The 26,672-nt window shown below is 39.7% G+C and overlaps 1 protein-coding gene across 1 annotated transcript; it reads left to right on the top strand.

Moving 5' to 3' along the window:
- The first annotated feature begins 7,605 nt into the window (after positions 1-7,605).
- Positions 7,606-25,895, top strand: LOC104520973 (rab GTPase-activating protein 1). The gene is made up of 14 exons (XM_010162812.1): positions 7,606-7,653; positions 8,760-8,873; positions 9,811-9,885; positions 11,882-12,007; positions 12,375-12,518; positions 14,082-14,123; positions 14,468-14,596; positions 17,049-17,141; positions 18,085-18,195; positions 20,579-20,683; positions 21,649-21,732; positions 22,553-22,624; positions 23,172-23,369; positions 24,149-25,895. Exons 1-14 carry the CDS (start codon positions 7,606-7,608, stop codon positions 24,269-24,271), a joined length of 1,464 nt encoding a protein of 487 aa, XP_010161114.1. The 3' UTR covers positions 24,272-25,895.
- Positions 25,896-26,672: the final 777 nt, after the last annotated feature.

The raw sequence follows: 26,672 nt of genomic DNA, 5'->3' as shown, positions 1-26,672 counted from the left end.
CGTTTTGAAGTTGGCAATCGCGGGGGAGAGCTGCACCTGGGCAGTTCCTTTGCGCGAGGCAGAGCACGAGGGCACCCTTGGGTGGCTGGGGAGAGGGAGGGGAGTCCAAACTCTTTGTTTTGACTTCTTCCTTTTTATGAATTTGTAAGATGAGGATAGCAATTTTGTAATTTAAAGCTTTGGCTTCTCTCTGATGGTCATTACTGGAGGTCTTTTAATTTAAAATTTAAATAAATTCAAGTAACTCCTTGTAAAGATGAACTCAAATCTTGCTGTGCATATGCGAGTCATTCTTAGAGGTAACAAAGATCACGTGACACAAGCAATTAAATGCTTAATAAACCAAGTCATTACTTTTATGGTAAATTGAAAAAAGTTCTTCTGGGATTTCAACTGTAAATGAATCCTTGCAAATCAATAATTAGATTAGTAAAGGATGACGTTTTAATATGCTGGCAGGAATATAGAGGGATTTGTCAGGGGAAGCAAAACCAGACTTTGCACTAAAGTGACTTAGCTATATTTATAGTGCTAGTGATCTTTTTTGTGTGAGTGTGTGAAATATTTGGACTATTTTAATATAATGTAAGGCTTTGAGCTTTAGCTAACTCAAATTGCTCGTTTTATGAAGTTACATTAGTACCACACTGTGAAGTATTTTTAAATATTAGCATTACTGAGTATTAAAGTATTTCATAAAAAAGAATTTTTTAAAAAACATTTTCTGTAGATGCCGTCAAAAGAATTGATGTTTAGTGTACAAAGAAATAAAACCCTGAGGGCTGTAAGGTACCTGTATGTTTCTGATGACCTCGGTTTTTTGAGGGGTTAGGTATTTCTTGAGGATAAATTGTTGTCATTAGAACCTACTAAAAAATAATGGTGCAGTTAATCCTTTCAGAGAGCGGAAAGCAGCATTACCTCCAGCCACGCTTTGGAACTGGCTGAAAGGATTTGCAGTCGCATATATTGTCTTCACAGACTCTACAGTGTCTTTAGAAATGCTGTACAGCACAGTGTTTTGCAAGTTCCTATGCTGATAAATTTCTCTCCGTGTGTAACCTTTGAAATCTAGTTTCTATTGTAACTTTAGCATGTAAACACTAGATTCAATTTTGTATTCCTCTAATGAATGCAACGGGATGGAAACGAGTTTGCAATTGCTAATGATGAGCTTTTTTTTACTGTTCTTAATACTCGTGGGTATGTCTTTTCTTCAGGGATTTCAAAATGGTATTAGTACCTTTTTTAATTGACTTTTTTTTTTCCCCCACGTGCTGTTTACAATTAAACTGCAAGCATGGGAGGCTGTGCGTGCATGTGCTTTTAGGTCGCTTCGCTGAACAAAATACAGCGGAGCGATCTTCCTTTAAAGGATGCTCGCTTTTCCTTGTGTCCCACCCGTCTCCTCGCGCCTTCACAGTACCTGGGACAGCAGAAGCCACTGGTGAGGTTATTTCAGCGCGTCCTGTGGAGAGGTGACATTTGTCAGAGGGTCGTTACGAGGAGTTTTGTTTGGGAGACAGTCCAGCTCCTTACACCAGTAGTGTGCAACTGGTAGTTTTCTCCTGAGTGTCGGTGAAAAGGCCAAGAACAGACGAAATCACACGGAAGAACGTGTACGTGTGTGTTTGTTAAACTTTGTGGTGCACCTTTTAATGCTGGAAATTGTTTCCTATTAAAAGATGAGAAAGAGATGTGAGTGTGAAACCCCCGCTATGAAGAACTGTGGAGGGAAAAAAAACCCACCCAAGCAGATTAGAAAAGCAAACAGGTGAATTGGAGCCAGTTTGACCCTTAAGACTCTCTAATGCTGATTTTAATTCCAGCACAATGGGGAGTATCAAGGTGTCTGTCTGGGCTCCTCCATGTTCCTCATCTCTGCCTGGGTTTGCTCTGGTTTGTACTCTGCAAGGGAGGGGGGAGATGGTGAAGATGGGTGTTTTGATATGTGAGGCAGCTGAGGAAGACTTATTGTTGTGGCTCCAGAATTACATATTTTGTGCCAACTCAGAACTGTTGTTAAAATACAGGGGAGAGGGGTGCTTCTACCCCGTCATTTTAATAGACATTTCTGTAGCTGATTTTTCAGCTAAGACTAATAATAAGAAAAACTACAGTTGAGCCAAAAATGACAAATGTTACTGATTTAAAATAATACTTGCATATTTTTTAATTATTAAATGGAACTAGAGAAATTGAAAGCATGTAAATAATCTGACTCGCATAATTATTTCCAAGAGGTAATTTTGTTATGAGCTATGAAAACCGAAAGAAATGTGTTATTATTCCCTTTGAGCTGATCTGTACCCCGGCTGTGTCACACATCTCTTGGCTTGTTTCCTTTTTGCTGTACATGTACATATATATATGTGTGTATGCTGTGTGCCTGCGCGATTACTGCCGCGTTAAATCAGTTGTTTTAAAAGACATATATGTGTGTGAATGTGTATATATGGATTTTAAACCAACTAGTTTAACACAGCAGCAGTTGTACAGTCACAGGGCTTCGGGCTTTGTACGATATGTAATTTGAAGAATGTCAATGTGGTTCTTAGCGAGTTTTATAGACTTTTCCGAATCTGTTATCGGCACTTCCCATCCTAAGAGAAACTGCACATTTTTCAGTGATTGTTCCACTGGTTACGTTTCTGTCTGCCATTTGTTCTGGATTGATGTTATCTTGATACTACTCAAATTTCAAGGGCTGTTGGCGCGTTTCACATAGCCTAGGATTGCCTGTTTTCCAAATATATGGATCATGCATCAACAGTACTCCGTAGCCTTACTGTTTTGCCTAAAAGCCTAGCTAATTTATTTAATATTCTCTCTTTAAAGAGAGGTCTCTGGAAGGGGTAGCATATTTTAGGATGCTCCTTCTCTTTAAAGGGAAACTCAGAATTGAATAGCAGTACTTGTTGATCAGTGATATTATTGTAGCCAAAGGATGCATGGGTGGTTTAATAGGAAGTTTTTGCTTCAAGTTTCTTGATGAAATGTAGTGTTCTACAGAGCTGTGTGAAGAGTGTAGTTTTTTATTCTGAAATGCACTTGTACACTTTATTTGAAAGGTCTGAATGGATCATAAATACATTTAAGAAATAAATGATAACGTCACATGTTTTCATGTCTTGTCTCGGATGACTTTTATGTAACTGTGCTGATAAAGGTGTGTTCGTTTGGGAGCGGGTGGGATTTTTTCCTCTTATCTTGGTTGCTCTAAATAGTCTGGTTTGTACGTAATTGCCAAGAGCAGGAAAAGCTTCCAGCACGCGTTTTGTGTTGATGCTTTTATCCATACATGATGTAGGGCACTGTAGGCAAACTCCTTTCTGTAATTTTCCTGTGGGAAACTTGAGCCCTAAAAGGAAACGAACACAGCAAAAGGGCTGGATATCACAAGGGATTCACTTTTATTTTTAGAATTGCACTATATTGCCATATTTGGACTGAAAATATGCTGTATCAATGCACTATTGTATCAAATTGCAGCTGTCTAACCATTCCCAATTTGTCTAAATTACTCAGGTTTTTCCCACAAACACTGTTTGTCGGTGAATGTTCTCGGTCAGTGCTGACTCCAGGTAACACGTTCTTTGGGCAGCGTTTCTCGTCAGAGGTTAACGAGTACGTTGCTTGGGGAAGTGGCTGTTGTGGTATTTCCTCAAGGTCTTGGGAACAGGTGTAATTCTTACTGAAACCTTCTCACAGTGGTTTGGTCGAAGAGAAATGCAGGAAATGCACTTTGTGTGAAAGTCAGTGTGGATGTTGCTTATTAAAAGTAAACCTGGGAATGCCATCAACCTGCGAAACAGACCTGGTGACACGGTATCCTCCTAACACTGCAAATAGCTTTTGAAAGACCTTCTAATACTTTTGGATGTACTTAAAATGTACAAATCTACTCAAAATAACTTATCTCTATCGTATAATGTTACCCTTGTTGCTGCCCATGAAAGTTGAAGAGAGTTTTGTCTTTTTCTGCTTGTTGCAAGTGCTGAAAGCTCTCAGCTGGCTTGGTGCTCCCTTGAATGGCTTGTCCGTGCCTTGCACAGAGGTTCCTTGCACCAGCATGCCATGTGCTGATCTGCCCCTGGGCAAAGCAGCTGATAATTGAGTCTCTAGACCCTTCTCACAGTAATCTCTGACCACATGGCAAAATCCTTGCAAAGTCAGTGGCACCTTCCTAAGAAATAATTGCCATGTGAAAGTCAATCCCATTGTGGCAAGACTGAGAGTCAGGCAGAGTTTGGTTTCTGTGGTGGATGTGTCAGGTAACTCACCCCAGTGAGCACACTTCCATAGTTTGAATCATTCTGGGGGTGGGGGCAAGAGGGAGTCTAAAAATCAACATTTTCCCATTTTTATGTCATTTTTTAAGTCAAGCTGTGTGTAGGTAAAGGCTTTAAGTTTTATGCCGCCATCGGATTTCTCCGGTAGCCTGCTGTGACAAGAGTTGATCTTTGGGTGACAAGCCTTTTCCAGCAGGCAGCTTCCTCTGCTTCTCTGGAGATTTCTTATTTCAGTTTTTTTCATCACAGATCTTCAGCAACTCTTTGCTGCTGCTTCTTCATCCTCTTGGGTTTATCTAGGGGATTAGGAGGAATAAACCTGTGCTGCTGAAATCTGCAAGTAGATCAGCCATATGAAGAGGTACTAGGAACTCCAGCTCTTGGCTTAAGCTACAGAAAAGTCTTCTGAAGTGAGACAGTCTCAGTCTGAAGACGCTGATCGAGGCTGTACCTGCATGATACGGTTTGCACATCCTGGGATGGTCCTTGGAAGGTCACAAAAATACAAGGAAAATGTCTTTTAAAGTGTCCAGTTCAGGAGGTGGGAACCAAAATGCTTTTATAGACAAGGCTGATACAATAGATGAGCTTTTATCTGATGGACTGCATCTTGGTTTCCATAATTACTCACATAGTTTCTTTTTAAATCAACTGGAGAGGAAGGTTTCAGTATAACTCCCCTAATATTTTAAGGTGCCTAAAAGAGGGGGAGGAAGGGTATGTTCTTAGTCTGAGCATCTACATTTTCCTGCTTTCCTTTAGAGCAGTGAACTGTTGTGAGAATTCTAATCTTCACTACACTTGCCTCGGTTCTCATGGTTGTTTTCCATTTTGTTTTCTTTATTACTTTCTTTTTCTTCCTGTCATTCTTAGCTTTCTATTTTTCAATCCCAGTTTGTGAAGGGTGTGGGTTCAGAAGGGTTTCCTTCAGTTCCCAGTCCCCTGAAAGCATGAGAAATTGCCCATTGAGCCAATTCTCACAGCAAGGTATAAAAATAGGAGTAAAGAAAAGGTTACACAATACTTGGATTGCAGCAGTTTGTACTAATGGGGAGATTTCAAAGCCGTAGTTTGAAAAAACATTTTTTAAACCTTATCATTTCCGTTAATTTTTCTCTCCCTGAGCTGTGTTTCAGCTGCAGGAACTAATGTTACAGATTACTTGGAGAATTGTGCTGCAACATAGGAGTCAAGTGCTGAACAAGTCACGCAAAGCCAGAGAGAGACCGCTAATTAGTTTTCTTTAGCCATAATGAGTGATTTGTTTGAGAAGAGTTTCCAACCAGATGCTTTGGTCTCTGCTATTAAATAAGTGGATTAAAAAGCAAGTGGATTTAAGATTGTTTTGCCGTTGCAGCAGAACACAAGCACCACTCAGGAAACCCACTTGTTTGGTACCACAGATTGCTGTTGGCAGTGATGGTACCTGTGCTCCTGCAAAGCAGAGTACTTCACTGTAATTCAGTCTTGCAATCGTGAAAGAAACTGAAAGTTGTCCCTAAAGACTGCAGTCACATGCTGAAAAGTTTCCAGGTTTATTTCTGAGCATTGTCTTTTTCTACTTGCAAAACTGAAAGCTAACAGCCAGCCGTTATCTTACTTGCCTTTGTTGACTTAAAAGGTTTATATTTATATGAATTTATGTATTTAGCATTGGATTTTTTTTCTTATTTCCTTATAATGAGACGGACCTCTTTGGCATGTTAATTATTATCAAATTGGAATGATGAGCAGTAGTTTTGATATGATTTCCAAAACAATCCAGTAACTTGATTCTAATAGCAGTGCAATGCTTTCCTAATGAAATGGCTGTGTTAAGCCACAGAGAGGAGCATTAACTTTGGATTAAAATCAGAAGAGAAAATCAAGCATGCTGTGGTAATTTTGTTCTTGTTTGCAAAATCATTTTGTGAAGAAAAAGATCAACTAAAAGCTGTATGTAATGATCTTCACACTGATTACATCCTGTACTTTTTAGTGTCTGTTTTACTTCTAACCTTTTTTCTGTTTGTCTCACAGAAACATGGGTTATTTGGATACAGGGAAACTCTTTTAAAAATAAAACATCTCTTCTGTTTTGCTTCCACAGAGCAGCTTGCATGTCTGCAGTGTTAACTTGGGCACTGTTACATGGTGATCCCGCATGGGAAGAAGACTTGACTGGCTTTTTCATTTGTGTTCAGTCATTGCCAGAGAAGCCACCTCACCAGGGAACCTTTGACCCTTTCACTAACAGCGGTTGCTTAATGATTATTGTGGTGTCTTTTCAGATGGTTCCCACTACCAAGGAGCTTTTGCTCTCATCAGCTGCCAGGAAAGTCATCTTTTAAATATTGAAAAGAGGGGCCACTTGTAGGCAAAGTGAAATATCTACAGACAAACAGAGGGCTTTTGTTTCTGTTTTCTTTTAGCAATTTGGCTACTAGCAATGGTTATAGTAATCAGCTAGATAACAGCTGGCATCACTGCCTCAAAAGGTACAAGACATTGTGGTGAGGCACGTCCATACAAAATCTAAAATCTGATTAATCAGAAGTCACAAAGTATGGCATAAAATTATAGAAATAGTTCTGAAATGGTATAGGTCAACTCAAATTTTTTTAACTCAATATGGTGAGCACAATTTGAGATTCGAAAGACACTAAAATTGCCTGTCATGTGCTGGGTAAATGAAGTGTGTTAAAGGCAGCTTGAGTGAGTGATTTCTGTTGTATGCTACTCATAGAATAACTTGGGTTGGAGGGGTCTTCTGGAGGTCGTCTAGTCCAACCCTCTGCTCAAAGCAAGTCTGACTAGATCAGCTTGCTCACAGCCCTGTTGAGTTGAGCCTTGAACACCTGTGATGACAGAGAATTTACAGCCTCTTTCAGCAACCCATTTCCATCCACACAGGAGAAGCTGCTTAATCCTCCAATTCACATAAATACTCCTTGTAAAGTAAAGGTTTTGGAACTGCATGAAATCTTTTGACACCTGTTTTCTATGTGCCCAGTTAGTAATTTTTGCATTTGTGTCACTGTTTGGTGTGCTTCTAAAATATATATTTCTTATTGTTAATGTTTTCTGTGTTAAAAAAGAACGTATGATGTGTATGATCTGTTTCCATTGGCTTCCTAAATAAGGAAACTACTTCATTTGCTATTGGAGTGGTTGTTTCCATTTTCAAAGGATACTTTTCCTTGCAGTGCTGTGAGCTCTGGCTTAAGTGACTACACTAGAAACAGTTTCAGACTGAACTGAATGAGGTGACTCAGAACATCTTGCTCTGCTGTGTGTCTAATATTGACAGACTGGAGAAGACCTCAGTGTGGGAATGGCACCTGCTTATTTTCCGATTCAGAATGTAAATCTGTTGCACAGGGTAAATTAGGTTAAATTGGATATTTTTTCACAAATGCTTATGGCTTCTCATGATGTGCTTTACACAAACCCTTTCCTTCCATGTTCTGGAAACCTTTTTTCAGAATACTTCTCCAAGGTAGGACCAGGATTTCTTCTAAGCCATCCCCAGCAATACTGACAATTCCTCGTAGGGTGGGCTATTTGAGGCCACTATTGCCAGCTAATTTCATGGAGATTGTTTGGTGTTTAAATCTCCCAGATAAAAGTCGGGAGGAAAAGGCCCTAATTTTCCCTTTTACTGATTACTGTGTTTGATTGTTATGCTTTGTCAAATTCCTTTTGTCTCTACCATGAGTTTTCACTGCCTTTTGTGTAGGACTTGCCCTTGATGGAGACTTGCTTGGTGTTTCTTCCAGTTGGTCTTTTCAGTCCATTGTTCACATTTACTGGTTTTCTTAATTGTATGCTATTTGTTATTGTTCAGCTTCCCAAATGTCTGAGGCATCTGAAACTGATTGCATCAGAGCAATTTAGGGAATGAAGTTTCATCTTCCTCATGCTGAAATGCTCAGCTCATACAGGCAATGTCCCTGTATTACATGATGTTTTACTCCACGATGCTGTCTTTCCTGGGCTCATACTCAGTTTTATTCTTTTCTATTGTCTAATTCTGTGGAGAGGATGAAGAGAAGTTTCTCTAGGTGAAACTGAGGGACAGGATTTTGGGCAGCAGCCTGCAGCTGCTTACAATTGACTGTTACTCTGCAGTTGTGAGATAAAAGAAATGTGACTGGGCAGCATTCACGTTCAGAAGTCTCCAAGGGAGGGAGATTGCAAGGAGATTGCTGTCTGCATTGCAACGTCCTAGAACACTTCTCTGTGTGTGCTTTTTCTGCCACTCACTGACCGTTCCCAGATGTGCTTAGGTAACCAAATCTATCAAGATTGTGATCTGGAGCTGCCAGCCTGCAGGCAGTCTGTTCTGGTTGAGTAGACTGTGTTTTGTTGAATTTAGAACAGTGCACAGAACACACTGTCAATCTCCTAACTCTCAGTCCTAGCATATTGTCATTTATATCCTTTGGATGTGTTTTAATTTACAATTTTATTTTTGTTTTCTGATAGGAGTCTCCACAAGACAGTGCTATCACCCGAGACATCAATCGAACGTTCCCTGCTCATGATTATTTTAAAGATACTGGGGGAGATGGCCAGGACTCCCTGTACAAAATATGCAAGGTACTCTTTAAATTCTTCTTGATTGATTTTGGTAACAGATGCAACTGTTAACTGTAATACATACACATTCTTCTCAGATAACTGTGTCACAGAGACAGACTCTGGCACTAGACTCAGTCTGGTTCTTCATTGTAGGCATTTAGCTGGTTGTAGTGCCTTTCAGACAGGAGACCTAAAGAAATAAGCCCTTCTGGATTCCTGAATACTAAGGTATTTGGTACAGAGACTTCATGTGATTCCAGAAATGTCAGCCTGGATCAAGGTGTGATGGAGGTGAGGGCTAATTTCATCCTGATCAAGAGCAGCTCGCCTTTGGCTGCAGCACGCTCCCTTCTTGTCAGTATTGTCTAAGTTGTGCTGGCAAAGTTAGGGACACATGCAGGAAATCACACTGATGTTGCCTCTTGAAGAAGAAATGTGCTGGTGTTGGGTGTGTTCTTTATGTGTAAGGTACGCTGTGAGCTGCTGTTGTCATACATAGTTGTCTTTAAAACTGGAGATAACAATGTACCTCTCATAAGTGTTACAAAGCCATAGGCACCACTGGAGCTGCACACTAAAAGGAAGAAATTAACAAAAATGGACAGCTTGTTGTTATATTCAGTTACCTCAACTGGAATGTTTTAAACTTCCAGCACTCTTTCTTTTGTGTTCCTAGTGTTTCTCCCTCTTCCTCACATCCCTGTAGCACCTGTTTAGAGGTAAAAGCAGCCAGATAAGTGATTTAATAGGCTGCAGTGGTCTTGGTGCATCACTGTAGCCAGCCACTGCCACTGTACATCACAGCCTGGTTTTCATCAAGGATATCCCTTCGTTGGAATGGCAGCTGATGCACCCTGTGAGAATTTTATGGAGCTGTGTTCAATGCAGTGTTTTGTTTTCTTTGTGTTTGTCGTTCAAGACAGATAAGCTCTTAAAGTCTTGATTCTTTTTCTAGGCCTACTCTGTCTATGATGAAGAGATTGGCTACTGTCAAGGCCAGTCGTTTCTTGCTGCTGTGCTGCTTCTACATGTAAGTGGTGGTTTTTTGCCCTGTTTTTTTTAAGCTTAAGAATAAATGTTGCTCCACTTGCCTAGAACAAATGTTGGTAATTCCTGAACTAGTAGGGTTGCAGGCATTTTAGAAGATGTTTCTGTTGGAATCAGTCAGAAATATGGATGGTGATTGCCAGATGTCTTTTATACACAGAAGTGTATTTCTGACATTGATGGGATGTCAGTTTATGTCTCGGTGCTTTGAACAATATACTGCCTATATGGGCAATTGCACTGTAGGCCTTTGTGTCTGTTGGTTTTAGAGGTTAGTGAAGGATACAGTAATATTTTAATTTTTTCTTAAAAGATACTGAACTATAATTTTTTTTAAACTTAATTGTCGGTAGAAGTGTTCTCATCAGAATAATATCCTTTAATTGCTTGCATGTTCAGAAGCTAGAGAGTTTTATGGTTACTGTATATCAGAAGCAAAGGATTTAGAATCACTTGTGCTTAGGAAATACGAGAGATTAGAAATCTGTACGAAATATTTATAGACAGTTCTTTTTTAAAGCAATGTCTGCTTTTTATCAGTGTTTCTATTGCGAGCATGGGTAGCTGAAACTGAGCAGAGTTCCTAAGCACAGCAGTGTTTTGAGATTTCTTTTCCCCAGCTGCTTTTTTGTGATTGTTGCTACCAGAGAGAGCTAAGTATGAAGACTTCTCTGCAGTTTTCAGTGGAAGAGGAAGTCTGCTCTTCAGTGGAGTATTTTCCACAATGTTGTAAAGTCAGTGGAGGATATAAAAGAGATTGTAAACTCCATTCTTTTGAAACAAAAGCCAAATGATTAATGATAACAACCTCTTAGTTCTTTGTAACTGTACTCTGAAAGATTTACTTGTTGAGCAATTAATTCTTTATTACTACACTGAATCAGATCAAGAAGGGTGATACTTCCCGATAGGAGAACTGAACACTTCCTGAAACATACGTGCTTTCTCTGAGCTGTTTCGTTGTCATATGTCCATTTCTAATAGCCATTGCATTAGAGAGACTCGCTGTCAAGAATGAGCCATGTGTTACTCCAGTTCCTCCTTTAACAATAGCTGTTGCTTCTGGGAATAGTGGATGCATTTTAAATGGATAAATTTCAGATAAGTTTCTTTTTATTTGATTCTCTTCGAAGTCAGCTTTTGGAGTTTTGCTGCTGGGAAAAATAAATATTAAAAAAAAACGTTGCAGAAAAGGAAATCAAGTTTCTGTGAGTCCTTCCCTACCAGTTTGGAATGTCTCAGCAAATTTTCAGTTTTAACAAACTTCATGTGCAGATTAATACTTGAGATGGACTTTCTGTCCTGTACAGGAACAAGTGATTGACCTGAAGTCAGTCTTTACTATGGAAATATGAAAACTGAATTTTGGTATCAAGGAAGAATATCTAAATGCTCACAAGCCATGATGAGTGTTTCTTCAGTTTTTTGGCAGGAAAGGGATGTTGAACTTTCCCAAACCAATGCTGACTTGTGATATATGGAACTATTGTTAGCAGTTACTGATCTCTCTTATTCATGCCATCTAATAAACATCCAATGTAGTAATTTCATTTAAAAAGGTAAATATACTGTTAAGAATAAGGGAAAAATCCTGTTTCACATCCTCTAGTAATACTGCTTCTGTCTTAGTTACATAGGTGGCAAGGGGTTAGGCTGTTCAAAATCTGTAAGATTCTGCTTCTGACATGATTTGGAACAAGGACACCAAGAAACTGCTTTGGTCTTGATGTCTGGAAGATGTATTTGTAGTTGGGCAATCGAGAGGTGATTTATTCCACAGAATAAGAATGAAATGCCGTTTGCAACACCTCATTTTGTGTGTTAATATTCTTGTTTACTTTTAAACTGGATAGGGCCAGATTAAAAAGTAGTGACAACTTGGCCTTTCTGTAGGAGGGAGGAGAAGGGAGGTAAGGGCAGATGGAACTGATATGAAAGAATGAAATGCTCTGTGATAAATACACATTCCTCTCTCACAGATGCCTGAGGAGCAAGCTTTCAGTGTTCTGGTCAAAATCATGTTTGATTATGGACTCAGGGAACTTTTCAAACAAAACTTTGAAGATTTGCACTGCAAGTTCTATCAGCTGGAGCGCCTCATGCAGGTAGGTGTTCAAACTGGAGTGAAGTGAACGGCTCAGAGCCTGCAATTCAAAACCAGCAATTTATCTTGTACATGAATAGTGTTTGTGAGCTCTTAGTAAGGCTGAAGAGTGAGGACTGTCCATATTGGAGGTTTTTTAAGAGTAGGAAATGTTGACTTGAGACCAGCCTTCAGCTGGTCTTAGAAGAAGTCCTTCCTTAGAAGAAGTCCTTTAGCATGTCAGGCAGCTCTCTTGTCAGGCATGGGTGGACACAGAAGCCTCCCTTGCTGCACTGAGTGTTACTGTTACCTCTGTTACTTTGGGATTTCAGCTACAGTTCTGAAATAGTTAAATTAACTTTCATTATTTATGTGTTTTTTATTATTAGGAATACATTCCTGATCTGTATAACCACTTTCTGGACATCAGCCTTGAAGCACACATGTATGCTTCCCAGTGGTTCCTCACCCTGTTCACTGCAAAATTCCCTCTCTACATGGTCTTCCATATTATTGACTTACTCTTATGTGAGGTAGGTGTTACAGTTGGAGATTTGTATCGCTAGCAGCTTTTGACAGTTTCTCACTATCTTGTTTCTATCAATTATTCTAATGTGATAATTATTTTTATGTGAAAGTGTTACGTTTCTGCAACAAAAAAGAGTTCTCAGCATTTTAAACGTATAAATTAGGAGTCAATATCTGTATAAAAGATTGTAATATCCTATTTCTTATAACACTGTTGAATCTGTGTGAGATTCTCTACAGTGCTCATGGGATTAGAGTTAATTTACAAAGATGTGGATTCCTCTGTAGTTAAATTGTATTATGTGCGATGAGAACTTATTTTTATCTAGAATATTATTGCATGGAGGCCATTACATCTAAAATTGCCCACGCAACTCCCATGCTGGTAATCTAACAAGCTTAGAGCTCTTCCTCATGGAAACATGCAGTCTCTTTATACTTTACAACATATATTTAGAGAGCAAAATTCTTTACGTTGAGATTTTGTATGTAATCATGTTTAGAATGGTATATTTGGTAGTATGCTAGTGAGCAGTGCAATTTGAGTCAGAGATTATTAACATAAGTGGGCAAATCACATTTTGTACTGAAGCCTCCTTGAGTTTATTTAATGATTTGCTTTTTTACTCACTGGTTACCATTATGCATCCATTCTTCATTCGATCTGCAGTTGTTACTGTGAAGTGACAGTTTGTCTCCGTTTCCTTTACTGAAGGGTTTCAGCATTCATAAACCTCCTGGTCAATGTTTTCACCCTTTCTTTGTGTCTGTCTGCCGCTTGCTTTGTCCGTGTGCCAATGTAATAGAAAGCAACAGATGGTATCAAGAAAATCAGTTTTATTTGTTTAGAAACACATTTTCAATTCCTAAATAGTAAATGTGTTCATAGCAAAGTTTTAAGGTTTTTAAAAAAATAATTTTAAAGTAAGAGTGAAAGAATAATTTAGTGGGAAAAAGAAAGACAGGATCTTGAAATAAGATGAGCAATGTGTCTTGATTATCAAAGATACCCCTTAAGTGTGTGCTACTACTGACTATAGAGACTGTATTTAATTGGGCAATAGAAATAAAACACTTCTAACAAGTAGTGGCAAAATAGATGACGTGGGACTCTGTCCTAGTGAGTCACTTTATTTTTCATTACATGAATTATCCCAATTTTTTAATACCAGAACTTAATATATTGATGTATATATCGCTGCATTTGAATCCAGTGTTTTTAGAAGTTACTATATGAAAATGAAATTACCTTGAGCTGACCAACAATCATTTAAAACTAAACTAAAGTACACAACAGTGCCTTCATCATGTCAGAGTTTCAGACTGCTAAGATAGTAAAACCTGTGCTGAAACATTGTTTTGCTGTCTATAATGGCTACCCAGTAAAGATACTTTCCAAATTGTTTGCAGAGTCATTCTCTGGGCCTTTGATTTAATATAGCACCTGGTTATACTTGTATCCTAGTTCTTTTCAAAGAAACTAGAGAACAAAATCCACTAAATAAATTAATATCCAGGCTTGTAAATACTGAGAAATTAATTTATTTTGTCATTATTTTTCTCTCCAGGGAATAAGTGTTATCTTTAATGTTGCACTGGGATTATTAAAAGTGAGTATCAAATGTTACATTGTGGTTTATGCATCATCATGCACAATATAAAATAAGATGCCTGTTACAAAAATATTATGCTTTTTTTTTAAAAAAAAAAAAAGCTACCAACTTCATCTATTACATGTGCTGTTGTCTGGCGTGCCCTGTACAGCACAGTGCTTTTTGGGGTGGGGTGGCAGGGAAATAGAGGGTTGGAGAAATATAAACAAACACTATTTGCAGAATGTTAAAAGGTATTTTTGGAGCTTTACAAAACTGTTGTTGCTTTATTGTCTCTGGGAATTCAGTAATTGTACAAAATCTGCTTTGCAGTTACTGGTTTTTCCTTTTCTTGCCTCTAGACTACCAAGGATGATTTGTTACTGACAGACTTTGAAGGGGCATTAAAATTCTTCCGTGTACAACTGCCCAAGAGATATCGCTCGGAAGAAAACGCAAAAAAGCTGATGGAATTAGCGTGTAATATGAAGGTAAAGATGTGGTGATAACAACTGCCAGGATGTGATAACAACATTCAGGGCATCTCGTACTCCTGGTGCAGTAGCAGTATGCATAACAGTGTTCTGCATTGAGTTCCAAGCATATTTTATATGAAACTAGTGTAGAAATTATGGAATAATCAAGAATCAAGTAAGCTATTTAGCTCTCCAACCTTTTAATATGAGCCACAGATCAGACGCTGCACGTGCATCTGGTTAAGATCATGTGTAATGAATGCATTTGCCTTTCATGCTTCCCAATAACAACTTGTTCCTCTTCCCACTCTGCCAAAATTCCCTGCGTTCCCAGTGCTGTGTGAAGTAGATAAAGCAAACAATCTTCTCTGAGCAGTACACAGCAAGGTTGTCCACTGCTTCCTGGAGTGCTGTGTGTTTTGGGGGGATTAAGTGGAAGGTTATGGAGAGAGTACAGACTGCACTGCTGAGCTCTGCACGGATGCTGAACACTCCTGTATCGCATCCATGTGTGTTGCCCCTGATGGGAGTGCTGCACATAATTGCCTTCTTTGACCTAAAATACAAGTCCTTTGCTGTCAGGAGAAATCTTCCAGCTCTGTATCTGGAAGTGTTTTTGAGCAGAAAAGGTCCTGATGTCAAAATAAATCATTTATAGGAAGGGAGAAGCAGCCTGGCTGAGGCATTGTGATTGCAACAGCATTCTGCTGGAAAGAAGGTCAGTAAATGATCAGCTTGAGACAACACTAGATTCTTAAAGTCACTCCTCAATGTTACAGTCAAATGTTAACTGAGTTACTGCTGCCTCCCATGCCCCTGGAAAACTGTGGTGGGACTTCAGTGTTCATTTCTGCTTTCTATTGCTGCAGACCCAAAGGCCTCGCTGGCTTCTGCAGGGCACAGTTCCCTCTAGGACTCCAGTGTCCAGAATCAGTGACACAACAGTAATCATTTCAGGATCACCTCATTATTGTTATTGAGAGGCAAAACTAGTTTAAAACACTTGGAAAAGTAGAAGATGGAAATACAATGGTGTGCCTTCCTTCCCTCTCACATGACTGGATGCCTCACTTCTCAAGATCTAACCTTTATACAGCTTGAGCTTTGGTGTATGAAACCCAACAATGTGGGCAGCATTTCAGCAGGGGCAGAGCGGTGAAATAATCAGCTGAAGTTACTGGTTTCGTGGTCAGTAAAGGGTTAATACTCTGCGTGTTTGTCCGGAGTGCTTAGTAAGAATAACTCGTGCAGTTGTGATGTGGCTGGACTGACTCCAGATAAATGGGCTGGCATCTCCAAAAAGATGTCAGCTGAAGTACAGCGAAATGTTTCCATGCAGCCCGCACTAGAGGGAGCCTAGCTACCACTTTTCTCCTGCTCATTTCCACTAAGGTTGTTAATGATAAAACCAAAGATAAGAGAAACTAAACATGTTTTTCATTCTGCCTGTCATTTTTGCAGGTAAAATTTGTTTAACATGTTTCTCAGAGAAGGCTTTTTTGAGGAGGAAAACATACCCATAGCTTTTTAATTTATTTGGTTTACTGAAATACTGGTAAAGATTCAGCAGCACCTTTTAATACTAGAGGTTTAATTCAGATGCATGCTGACTTGCATGTGAAATGCTCACAGAAGCCTTGGCATGGTCTGTGTTGCTAAACCCATGTAGCACGTGGCACAGGTGACACCAGGAAGGACCCTCCTGGGGTGGGTTCTCTTCCTCTCTTCTGTTCTCTGTCCCTGTAGGACTTGAACACTGTGCACAAAATACTGAATTCAGCACCACCTTTCTCTCCCTTCTCATGGAAGGGGAAACTGGGACCCTGAGTCCCTTTCCTAGTGTTGTGTGTCTGTCAGAGCTGAGGACAGAATTCCAGCTTTCCCAATCCCATTGCATTAGGGGCCAGAGCGTATGTGCATCGGAGTTGTTGCCCCTCAGACCAACTCTGGGACTGGACTGTTTTCTCCTGAGCTTGAGTGACACTGGCAGAAATGTCAGCTGAGCCTGCACTTGCCCTTTCAGCATTTGCAGTCTCATGTAAAGTAAACCAAACACTTCTGCATCATCAGCTGAAAAAGCAGCTGAAGAAACCTCAGCATCGTGGTAGTTCAAAAATTAAACACATCTTGTAGGCTCTGAGGCAATCTGCTATGCTAAGCCACTGGAGTATTTGGAGCATCAAATAGCTGCACAGCACCAAGGAAAACTCGGGCTGGATGCTCCTGGGGATGCCTTTCAAAAACTTTTCTGTGTTCCAGAAGGATAAAGGAAGGGATACTTCTGTCATTATACTGAGTGGTGCAGCATTTTTGACCATGTCTAAGGGTTTGATACTCAAAGTTGAGTGAAGGTATTAGTCGTGTTCTGTAGAAGGCAGGAGTTGGTAAAGCTTGTACCATAACCCTTTGTGAATTGTGTTCTTTTATTGATGTTCTGGGCAGGAACTAATGGGCTGCTTTAATTTAGATTAGCCAGAAGAAGCTGAAGAAATATGAAAAGGAATATCATACCATGAGAGAGCAGCAAGCACAACAGGAGGATCCTATAGAGAGATCTGAGGTAACGCTTACCTACTTCAGTCTGATTTAACACACGGTACCTGCAGAAGGTTCCTACTTTGACTCCTTTTTCTTTGAGCTGGTTTTGTTTTGCGACCAATTTGGATACAGGGGAATTGGCTACATGAACATGAAGTGAATCTCTATATATTGGCTATCTTACTAAGGATGGGGTTGTTGTGAGCTCAGTTTCACAATGAAAAAAGGAACAGTATGAATTTATATTTGGGCTGATACAACTGTTTTGCTGGAGCCCATTTCTAGCATTTGCATAACGAGCTGATTGCACCAAAAGCCTTGCACAGAAAGAAAATGCCTAATTGATTCTAACTCTGCTTTCCACTGATTATAATCCTGCCTTCACTCCTCTCCCTAATTTCAAATGATGTATGGTACAGTAAGTATATAATTTGATAAATAATTTATTTATCAAATGAATATAACATAGGAATATATTGTATATAAAAATTATGCATACACATAACACACACATATATATGTGAATTTATATATTTTAAGCTGAAGAGTTCTATGTAAACTTTCTTTGATATCTGTCTGTGTGCTGGGAGTTGTAACAGGAGAAAATAGAATAGTTTTCCCAAGATCCTCCTCTCTTGCCTATTTCCAGCATGCAAATTCTATTTTGAGCCAAGAAAATCAGTACTTGTAGGAACCGATAGCAGAGTGACACCCCTACTATTGGATTCTTCAAAATCATTTCTGTAGCTCAGCAAGTAATAGCTGAGCAGTTATTCATATGTGATTTCTTCTCAAAGCTAATGCTTTATTTACTTAATTAGTCTTTACGATATGTCTAGCTAGTTTTGTCCTCATTGAATTTCATGCAGGTAGAGTTGTCTTTGCATGCTTAGGACATAAGGTAGGCATTTGTACTTAGCCAAACACTTGGGAAGACCTTTTTCTTTATTTCTTTTGTTTTACAGCGTGAGAACCGGCGCCTACAAGAAGCAAACATGAGACTGGAGCAAGAAAATGATGATCTTGCACACGAACTGGTGACCAGCAAGATTGCTCTGCGGAAAGATTTAGACAATGTAAGACATGACTTTCTGCTGTCTAGTGGAGACAAGGCACTAGGGCTAATTCCTCACTACTCCTCTGGTTGGAGAGGAAATACATAGAGTATATTTTATTTGGGTGGGATGAGGTTCTTCCTGCCATGTCCTTATTGCAGACTGGTGATACATAGGCCTGTGTCAGAGGTCCACAGGAAGCAGGACTGGTGACTGAAAAACTAACTATTCTGAAAAGCATTCAGAGTAATTTGAGGGGAAGAGAGGTTCTGAGCCTGTCCTTGAGTAGTTGCTTTCTTCTCTACATATATTAAAAGAAAGTCTAGCAGGAGCTAAGTCAGGTCTTTGAGTTCAGAGAGATAATAACATGGATGCTGTATTCTGTTTTTTTTTCAACTGGTATTCTAATGAATAAGATTTCACAGCAGACAGTGCCTAATAAACTTGAAAGTCTGAGTCTGTCTGGCTCTCAGTGGAATCGTTCTCAGGTACCTTAGGCAACCCCAGAAATGTTACTGTGGTTTCCATTTGGCTTGTTGAGATCTGCCCATGTGAACTCACCATCCTGGGTTGTTTCCCATATCAGTAGAGCTCTTGGGAGGAAACTTCAGGTTAGCTTTGTGTTATAGGATTTTATTTTTTTTTTTAAGCTTGCTGTCCCATTCCCTCCTTTACTCAAGTTTGTGAGATTTTATTAGCATATGCTCTTTTTTTTTACAGGACATGTAGAAACAGAAAGATACTGGCATTTGTAGCGCACGTGGTAGGCTAGAATGCATTTAGTCTGTCTGCTTGGGGAGGTGAGGGGAAGAATTCACGTGCCCATGTTTTGCCATTCTTGTTCTGTACCAAGATAAGTGCATTTCTGAAATCTCAAAGGAAAATTACTTCTAAAAACCAGACAGTGCAGGAGTTGACAGGCTTGAAAATGTTTCAGCTTATCTGCTTCAGAGAATTTAAAGTTTCCCACGGTCTCCTGGAAACTTGCTGTTGGAAAAATATCGATTGTCAATGTTGATGCTAATGGGTGAATGCTGCTCTTAATGAGGTTTGGTTTATGACTTTCAGGTTTGTTACATCTACTGCTCTTTAGTGTTAAAATCTATGGATCATAGAAGTACTTTCTAGAAGCAGGGTTTTCACAGGGCATCGCTACGTCCTCTTCCTGTTGTGTACACTTTTTCACATCATTAAAGACAGCTCGCAGAAGGCTACACAGGCTGCTCAGGGGGTGAACTCCAGCAAAAAACGTACTGAAGAAGCTTTTTCTATCAGCTATTAAGTGTTGTTTGTGGCTGCTTGAGCCTGCACGAGGCACAGTTTATGCTTTTACATTGATTTGTTTAAATGGAGAGCTGAGAGGGACAAAATTAAGCGCAATCTTTGCGATACTTCGTTGGATATAGAATAGTCATGCCTTCAGAGAGGGTACGTGATGTTGGCAGCATTTGGGTTATCCCCCAGGAGGAGGTAGGTGGGTTTGATCCTATTTTAGGGCCCTGATTAATTCTTCTGATTGGATCCTGAAATGATAATTTTCATTCTACTAGTCCTGAAAGAAAAGTACCAAAGCACATTGTTTAACCCACCTTTTCTAATACCTTTATGGCATGTCTGAGATCTTACAGCCTAAAAGATCAAAGCAAAACATTTGGAAATACAAGAATTTCCTTAATATCCTTTGCACTAGACCAAAAAATAGGCTTCATTTTTCTACTGTTGTTGGACTCCCACATCCCAGTTTTCTTTAACTTTAAAACAGCTTAAAAAACATGTATAAAGAAAAGATGTTCTCTCTGCCTTTGCTGTCTGTTTTAAAGGATCAGCAGGACTTTAAGGGACTCAAATTCACTTTTTGATTTTCTTCCTTTGAAGGGAATTGGTACAGCTACTTTCTGAAAATTTTGTCCATCAGTTGAGGTTTTTGATCTATTTTTATGTAGAATTCATACACCTATTGGAAAGGACTGTGTTGCTGCATGTAAGACAGGAAAAGGTGTCTTAACTTTGCAGAGAGAGTTTTCAGTGGTTTTTAAAGAGCCCAAGATTTTTCAACAATACATCTTTATTCTTAAAAAAAACTGCAGTAAAAAGAATTGTATGGTTTCTGGTGGGACATCTCTTTTCTTTAAGGAGGAAAGGAGAGAGGGGTCTGACTTTTAGGTTTGCTTTAGCAGCCAAGTTTTTTGTTACAGTATTTTCTGGGTTTCGATTTGTTGCTCTTTTGCCATTGCAGATGGTAATTTTTAGAAAAATAATTTTATTGTTATTAATAACAATTAACAGACTCTTATTAACAGGGATGAAAAGACTGCTGTCTTGGCTGTGTCCTGCTGGAGCCTGTCTCCGTGGCTGCCCAGCAAGAAAGCCTCTCTTCAGTGCTGTGCTCCACTCTGTGTTTCAGGCGGAGGAAAAGGCAGATGCTCTGAATAAGGAACTGCTAATGACCAAACAGAAGCTGATTGATGCAGAAGAAGAAAAGAGGCGCCTAGAAGAAGAATCAGCTCAGGTTAGGGGCATTTATGTTATTTTCACATTTCTGAGCAGTAAGGAAATTAAAAAAAAAAAACAAACAAAACCAAAACACATGACAAGTGTGGGAAGGGCTTAGTGTTCTAAGTCATGTTTGTCCCTCTTCTGTAGTGTGAAGGACATCAACAAAGCAGAATCCTTTGCTTTGCTGCCAGGTGCTTCATAGGGTAGTACCTTTTTAACTTGAAATCATGAAGGCACAGACTGTGCCGGAGATTGCTGCTCAGAGAGGCAGTGTAGGACTTCAGCTGTCAGTACTTCTTTTTTAACCATAGAATCATCAAACGTTGTGAGCTGGAAGGGACCCGCAAGGATCATCCAGTCCAACTCCTGTCCCTGCACAGGACAATCCCAAAATTTAGACCATGTCCCTGAGGGCCTTGGCCAGATGCTGCTGGAATCTTGTCAGGCTTGGTGCCATGAGCACCTCCCTGGGGAGCCTGTTCCAGGGCTCCACCACCCTCTGCCTCAAGAACCTTTTCCTCATGGCCAACCTCACCCTCCCCTGCCACATCTTCCTGCCATGTCCTCTGCTCCTGGCATTCGTTGGTGGCCAGAGAGAAGAGATCAGCGTCTGCCCCTCCTCTTCCCCTTGGGAGGAAGTTCTAGACCACAATGAGATCTCCTCTCAGTCTCCTCTTCTCCAGGCTGAACAAACCAAGTGACTTCAGCCTCTCCTTGTACGGCTTCCTCTCTAAACCCTTCATCAATTTACTGGCCCTAATAATTTCTTCTCTTAGCTAGTCAATTTTTCTAACAGTGGTGGCCACCAAAGTCCAGCTTTTCTTTGTCTGCATGGAGCAGAGCTAGACAGTGCTTCCCTGGTGTAGAGTATAGCAGTGTAGCAGTGAGGTTAAGGAGGAGGAAATACCACCTGGTTATTTTTCAGACTGTACAAACATATAAACCCTCCCCTTTCTTTTTTTCTTTTTCCCCCTGCAGCTGAAGGAAATGTGTCGTAGGGAACTAGATAAGGCAGAGTCAGAGATCAAGAAGAACAGCTCTATTATTGGTGACTACAAACAGGTAAGTACAACAATTTAAGATGTGGTTCGCTTTCAAATTGCGAGACTTTCTCAGGTATTGCAGGAGATTTCTGGAAATAGGTGTAATCTGTGACATTTTAGCTGTTTTAAATGAGAAGCTTGTGGTTGGTTTTGCATTTTCTGTTGCTGAGATCCTGATGCTTCCTGGTCAGTTCTGTTTGCCCCTGATGTAGGTATTTGTAGGTCATCAGCCAGCACAGCTTCAGTTACAGCCTAACGTTGTTCAAATGAGCTCTTGTATATCAAAGGTTCATCTCATTCCAAAAAAAGCTTCCTTCCTTCAGTCAAATGGTAACTGCACTTAGGAAATAAAAAAGATGCCTTTTTCCTTTCAGAGATTTTGCTTTGGAATTCAAGCTCCTGATCATAAGGTATCAAGGGATCAAATTCCTGTATCTAGTGGGCCCATAACCCTCAAAACATTCTTAACTCCACATCACACAGGTCTCGAGGAATTAACTGGGGTTTTTTTTTTTTTTACTGTTCTGGCTGTCCTGCCTGGTTCTTTTATCCTGAAGACAAGAAAAGGAGCCATGCTGTTCCTAACCTTTGGTGGCTCCTTTAGCAGGGTCAAACTGTTAATAACTTATGTTGAAATAGCACCTTTTCGTTTGGGCAAGAAGAATATGTAGAGAATGAGAATATGTACAGTGAGACAACTAAATGCAGCATCCCAATTTTCCTGGCTGTCTCAGAGCCCTCAGACTATCCATGTTAATGTTCCTCATTTGTGGTTTAGCATTCATTTGGGAGGAAACTTACATTTATAAATAGCCTGATAACATAATTTGGCTTTTCAGATTTGTTCCCAGCTGAGTGAGCGACTGGAAAAGCAACAAACGGCAAATAAAGCTGAAATTGAGAAAATACGGGTAAGAGACCGGATAGATCCACAGTCTTAGCAACATCAGAACAAAAAGTGCACAGCTTATTTCCTTGCTAAAATGGTGGCTGGAAGAGAGTTCCTTAGTGACGTACAGTTTTGGAAAGAAGATTATAAGGGGGAGATCTTGGAGAAGAGATGATTAACTGTCAGCTCTCTCCCGTGCTATATTGGTTACATATTAATGTTGATGCTGGGCAATAATAACTGTTAATTTTTGGGGGGTGTCTTCTTTTTTTCTTCTGGAGGAGATTTCTCTGACTGTCTGTTATCATGAAGTAACGTGTAGGCAGTACAGAGCCCGTTATTGTAGCAATACTCTTTCACCAAAAATACCTCAGAGTTTCCCAGAGCCCATAAATCTGGGGGTGACTGGAGTTCCTCCTTGGCTGTGCTTCCCCAAAAGTTCCTGAGTTTACAAGTCATTAGTGGTCCCTCTCGTGTTGTGCTGCTCTTCCAGAGCAGAGGTAGGCAAAGGCTTTGATCATACCACCAGCACTTCAATGCAAGCGTTCACGATCAGGTGTTTACTTTAGCAAAAAGTGGATGACTGTGAGCATTGCCGGGAGTTCTTCAATAAAGAAGGCCGTGTGAAGGTGGCTAGTTCTGCCAAGGACGGTTCAGATGAGGACACAGATGAGGAGAAGGAAACGCTGAAAAACCAGCTGAGGGAAATGGAGCTTGAGCTGGCCCAGACCAAGCTGCAGCTTGTGGAGGCAGAATGTAAAATACAGGTAATGCTTTGGAGGTTCATTTTGTAGTCTGTACGTTATGTCTGTGTTCCTAGAAAAATGTGTGTGTTGTAGAGGGATTGGAGCAGATCCTGTTGGTTGAAACCATAACCTGGTATTTCCTGTATGGGTTATTTAACCAAACATCGGGTCTGAAACGTAGCGTACGCAGACAGAATAATGGAAATGGCATGAACTGTATTTACTACAACTTCCAGACATCTGCCTGGCTGCAGTGCAGTGCTTACTGACTGATCTTCTGCAACTTCTTGGAAGAAATCCAGGCTCTGACAAAGTACTGAATCATGCATTTCTTTATCTCACAATCAATGTTAAATGAAGAAGTAACATGTGACAAATGTTAGACACGTTTCTTAAACACGATTGGAAAGCACTCCAGGTATTTGAGGTATTTGTGCAAAATATGACAGCGTAGTTCTTTTAGCCTAAAACTTGTATGTTCAGCTCATAGAAATGTAAAATTTAGTTTGTAGCAAGTCCACTTCCTGTGGGAATAGCTTCTTCTCAGATGAGAAAGAATTAAAGGGTTTGGATGTACTAAAGCAAGCTGAGTGTTTCACTAAGGGCAATGACACGAGTCTTGTTTTGCTTTTCAAAGCTTTTTTTTTTTTTTTTCCTTCATCATCTTGTTGTGCTACTTTTAATTTATGTAAGACTGGTTTGGCCAAGAGCTTGTAGATGTCCTAGAGCCTTCTAAGTTTAACTCATATCACCTTGTGCTGTGAATACATAAATTAATTAAATTACTCTTCCGTTTGCAGGACTTGGAGCACCATTTGGGTCTGGCGTTGAATGAAGTACAAGCTGCGAAGAAAACATGGTTCAACAGAACAATAAGCTCTATAAAAACAGTGACTGGAGTCCAAGGAAAAGAGACTTGTTGAAAAGCAGTTCTGTCAAACACACCTTCTTAAACACAACACCTTTTGTTGCCTTCCTTGGCCAGATGTTTAATCGGTGACATGAGAGGACCAGAATGTAAATAAAATAGAAACACAGCATGTCAGGATTTCAGTAAGTCAGTGATAAGGAGGATGGAAACACAAGGAAGGTTTTATTGTTAGACATGGGATCTTCATACTACTGATATTTAACAGGTGACGTAGCTAGATTGAAGCTCTTCAGAGAAACACTCCATTCTGCGGTCTGGCTGGAGGCTTTTCACAGACTAGGTACGAGAACTTACCAAACCCTAATTGTTAAGTTTACATATGATAGGTTTTTTTACAGTTATAACCTTTTTTAATATTTTATTTGAAAGGAAAAGTGTCACTAACAAAGTAAAAAAAAAAAAAGAAGAAAAAAGGAAAAAAAAAGGAAAAAAAAGAAAAAAAACAACAACAAAAAAGACAAGAACTACATCAGTGCCAGAAAGCAGTCCCCAGAGGTAGGATATGGAGAGTAGGAGGTGACATGTTTTGCTTTATGAATGGGGATGATTTCAGCATTCCTGTCGAGCAACCCCACTTTGTTTTAGTAGATGCAGCATCCATCTCTCTGTGTTTGGCATTTCTTTCTGTTACTAATCAATTCTATGCAACTCTGGGCTTTTTTGGCATGGGCTGCCAAACAAATTCACAACCTGAGGCTGGGACACTTGTCTGAAGTGCTAGACAAGAAGAATCAGAATTCTTGGCAAATTTCCGTTTCACTTCTGTGTCATATTGTTCGATCCACATATCAACAGCGTTAAAATCCCCAACACCAGGACTGCTAATAAGTACTAATTATGTGGATAGTCTGACATTTAATTGAGTCTTTTTGTCTGTTTTTTTGTCAGGTTTTTTGTTTTGGTTTTGTTTGTTTGTTTTTACCCGGCTGTAGCAGGCCTTCTGTGAAGCTCTGAGAAAGCTTCCAGGATTTAGTTTTGCACATAGGTATGAATGGGACAAAGAAACAATAAACTGAGATATATATGAGGCGAAAAATCACTGCGTGAGTGTAGCTGCGAGCATCGCTAGCTACCCAACTGGCTTCCCTGGTAACACGGTCAGACGTTGTGTGGGTCATTTTTCACGCTCGATGCAGTTGCACTAATAGGTGCTAAACGTGCTTGGATTTCTTATTCATTGGATTGTCTTGAGTTCTCACCAGAAAGCTGTAGAATGGAGTTTTGCACCTTGTAATTTTTTTTTTAATTTATAATGGTTTGTGTTATGCTGAAGTATCTATTGCATCAGTGGATAAATTTTGTGTGCAGTGTGAGTATAAGCTGGTAAAAATAAGAGGCACTGGTTTGTATATAAAGATACTTGGTTTATTTTGTATTTCTACTTTTTTCTTGTTTACTGTACTAATGCTAGCTAATGTACTCTGTAACTACAGAATAGAACATGCTATGTCCAAGCTTTTTTCCTTAACTGCATACGTTATCTCTATTGTTTAATACCAAAAAAAAAAATATATACTGTAACTCCATCAATATTAGATGCGTGGACATTGTGGTAGCATAGTTGCAGTGTGTATACTTTATGAATTGAAATATAAACTAGTAAAATTGTATAACTATTTTGTTGTTTCATTTAATTTTAACAGGAAATTAATTAAATATTTTGCAATAGAAAACTAATTCTCTGCATCAAGTAGAAGCAGTAGCATCTGCAAGCTTCTCTTAAGACTATAGTCATGCTGCAAAGGGCTTTGCTAAAAAAGACTGCATATTCTTAGTGTTGCCAACACTGCTTTATGTAATAAAATGTAGGGTTTGCTTTGAGAAAAGAAACTGCAAAAATGACCTTGTGCAGCTTGAGGCTTGTGACTCAGTATTTCTCAAACATGTCCAATTTAGAACATTTTTTTTTTTCCCATGGCCCTCCAAAATCTGCTTGGATCTGCAGAATAAATGTAGGCTAGCTCTGCTCATCATCATCAGTTAACAAATTCTGGGGGGTCAAGTGTCATTCACGTCACCTTCGCTAGGATCTTCTAGTCCTGGCTGAACATGGGTTTGGCTGTGCGACTGGGTGGCTGCACTAATTGGGTCACAGTGCAGTGCAGGCTCCCCTACCTGTGTGTGTTCTTCAGAGATAACAAGGAGTAAAAATGTATTTTTGTCACCAAAATGACTAAAGGTGACTCCGAAAGCAGCCCTGCTCTTAGGCGGCTGTTATCACGCTGTCACTTCTCTAACCATACTTTTGCTTTCAGGAGAATGGCGTTTTAAGGTTGTGCGTAGTCCTTGCCGCTTTGTCTTTCACAGAGGTGCATCCCTGGGTAGCTTCAGCTTCTGCAATTTCTCAGTAATTCCAACTTTTGGAGAAAGTTTGAAGGTAAATATGGGAAAGG

Source organism: Antrostomus carolinensis, unplaced genomic scaffold, assembly GCF_000700745.2.
Source record: "Antrostomus carolinensis isolate BGI_N321 unplaced genomic scaffold, ASM70074v2 scaffold35572, whole genome shotgun sequence".
NCBI lineage: Eukaryota > Metazoa > Chordata > Aves > Caprimulgiformes > Caprimulgidae > Antrostomus > Antrostomus carolinensis.
Note: the sequence above shows the minus strand (reverse complement) of the source record. Positions and strands in the feature narration are given on the sequence as shown.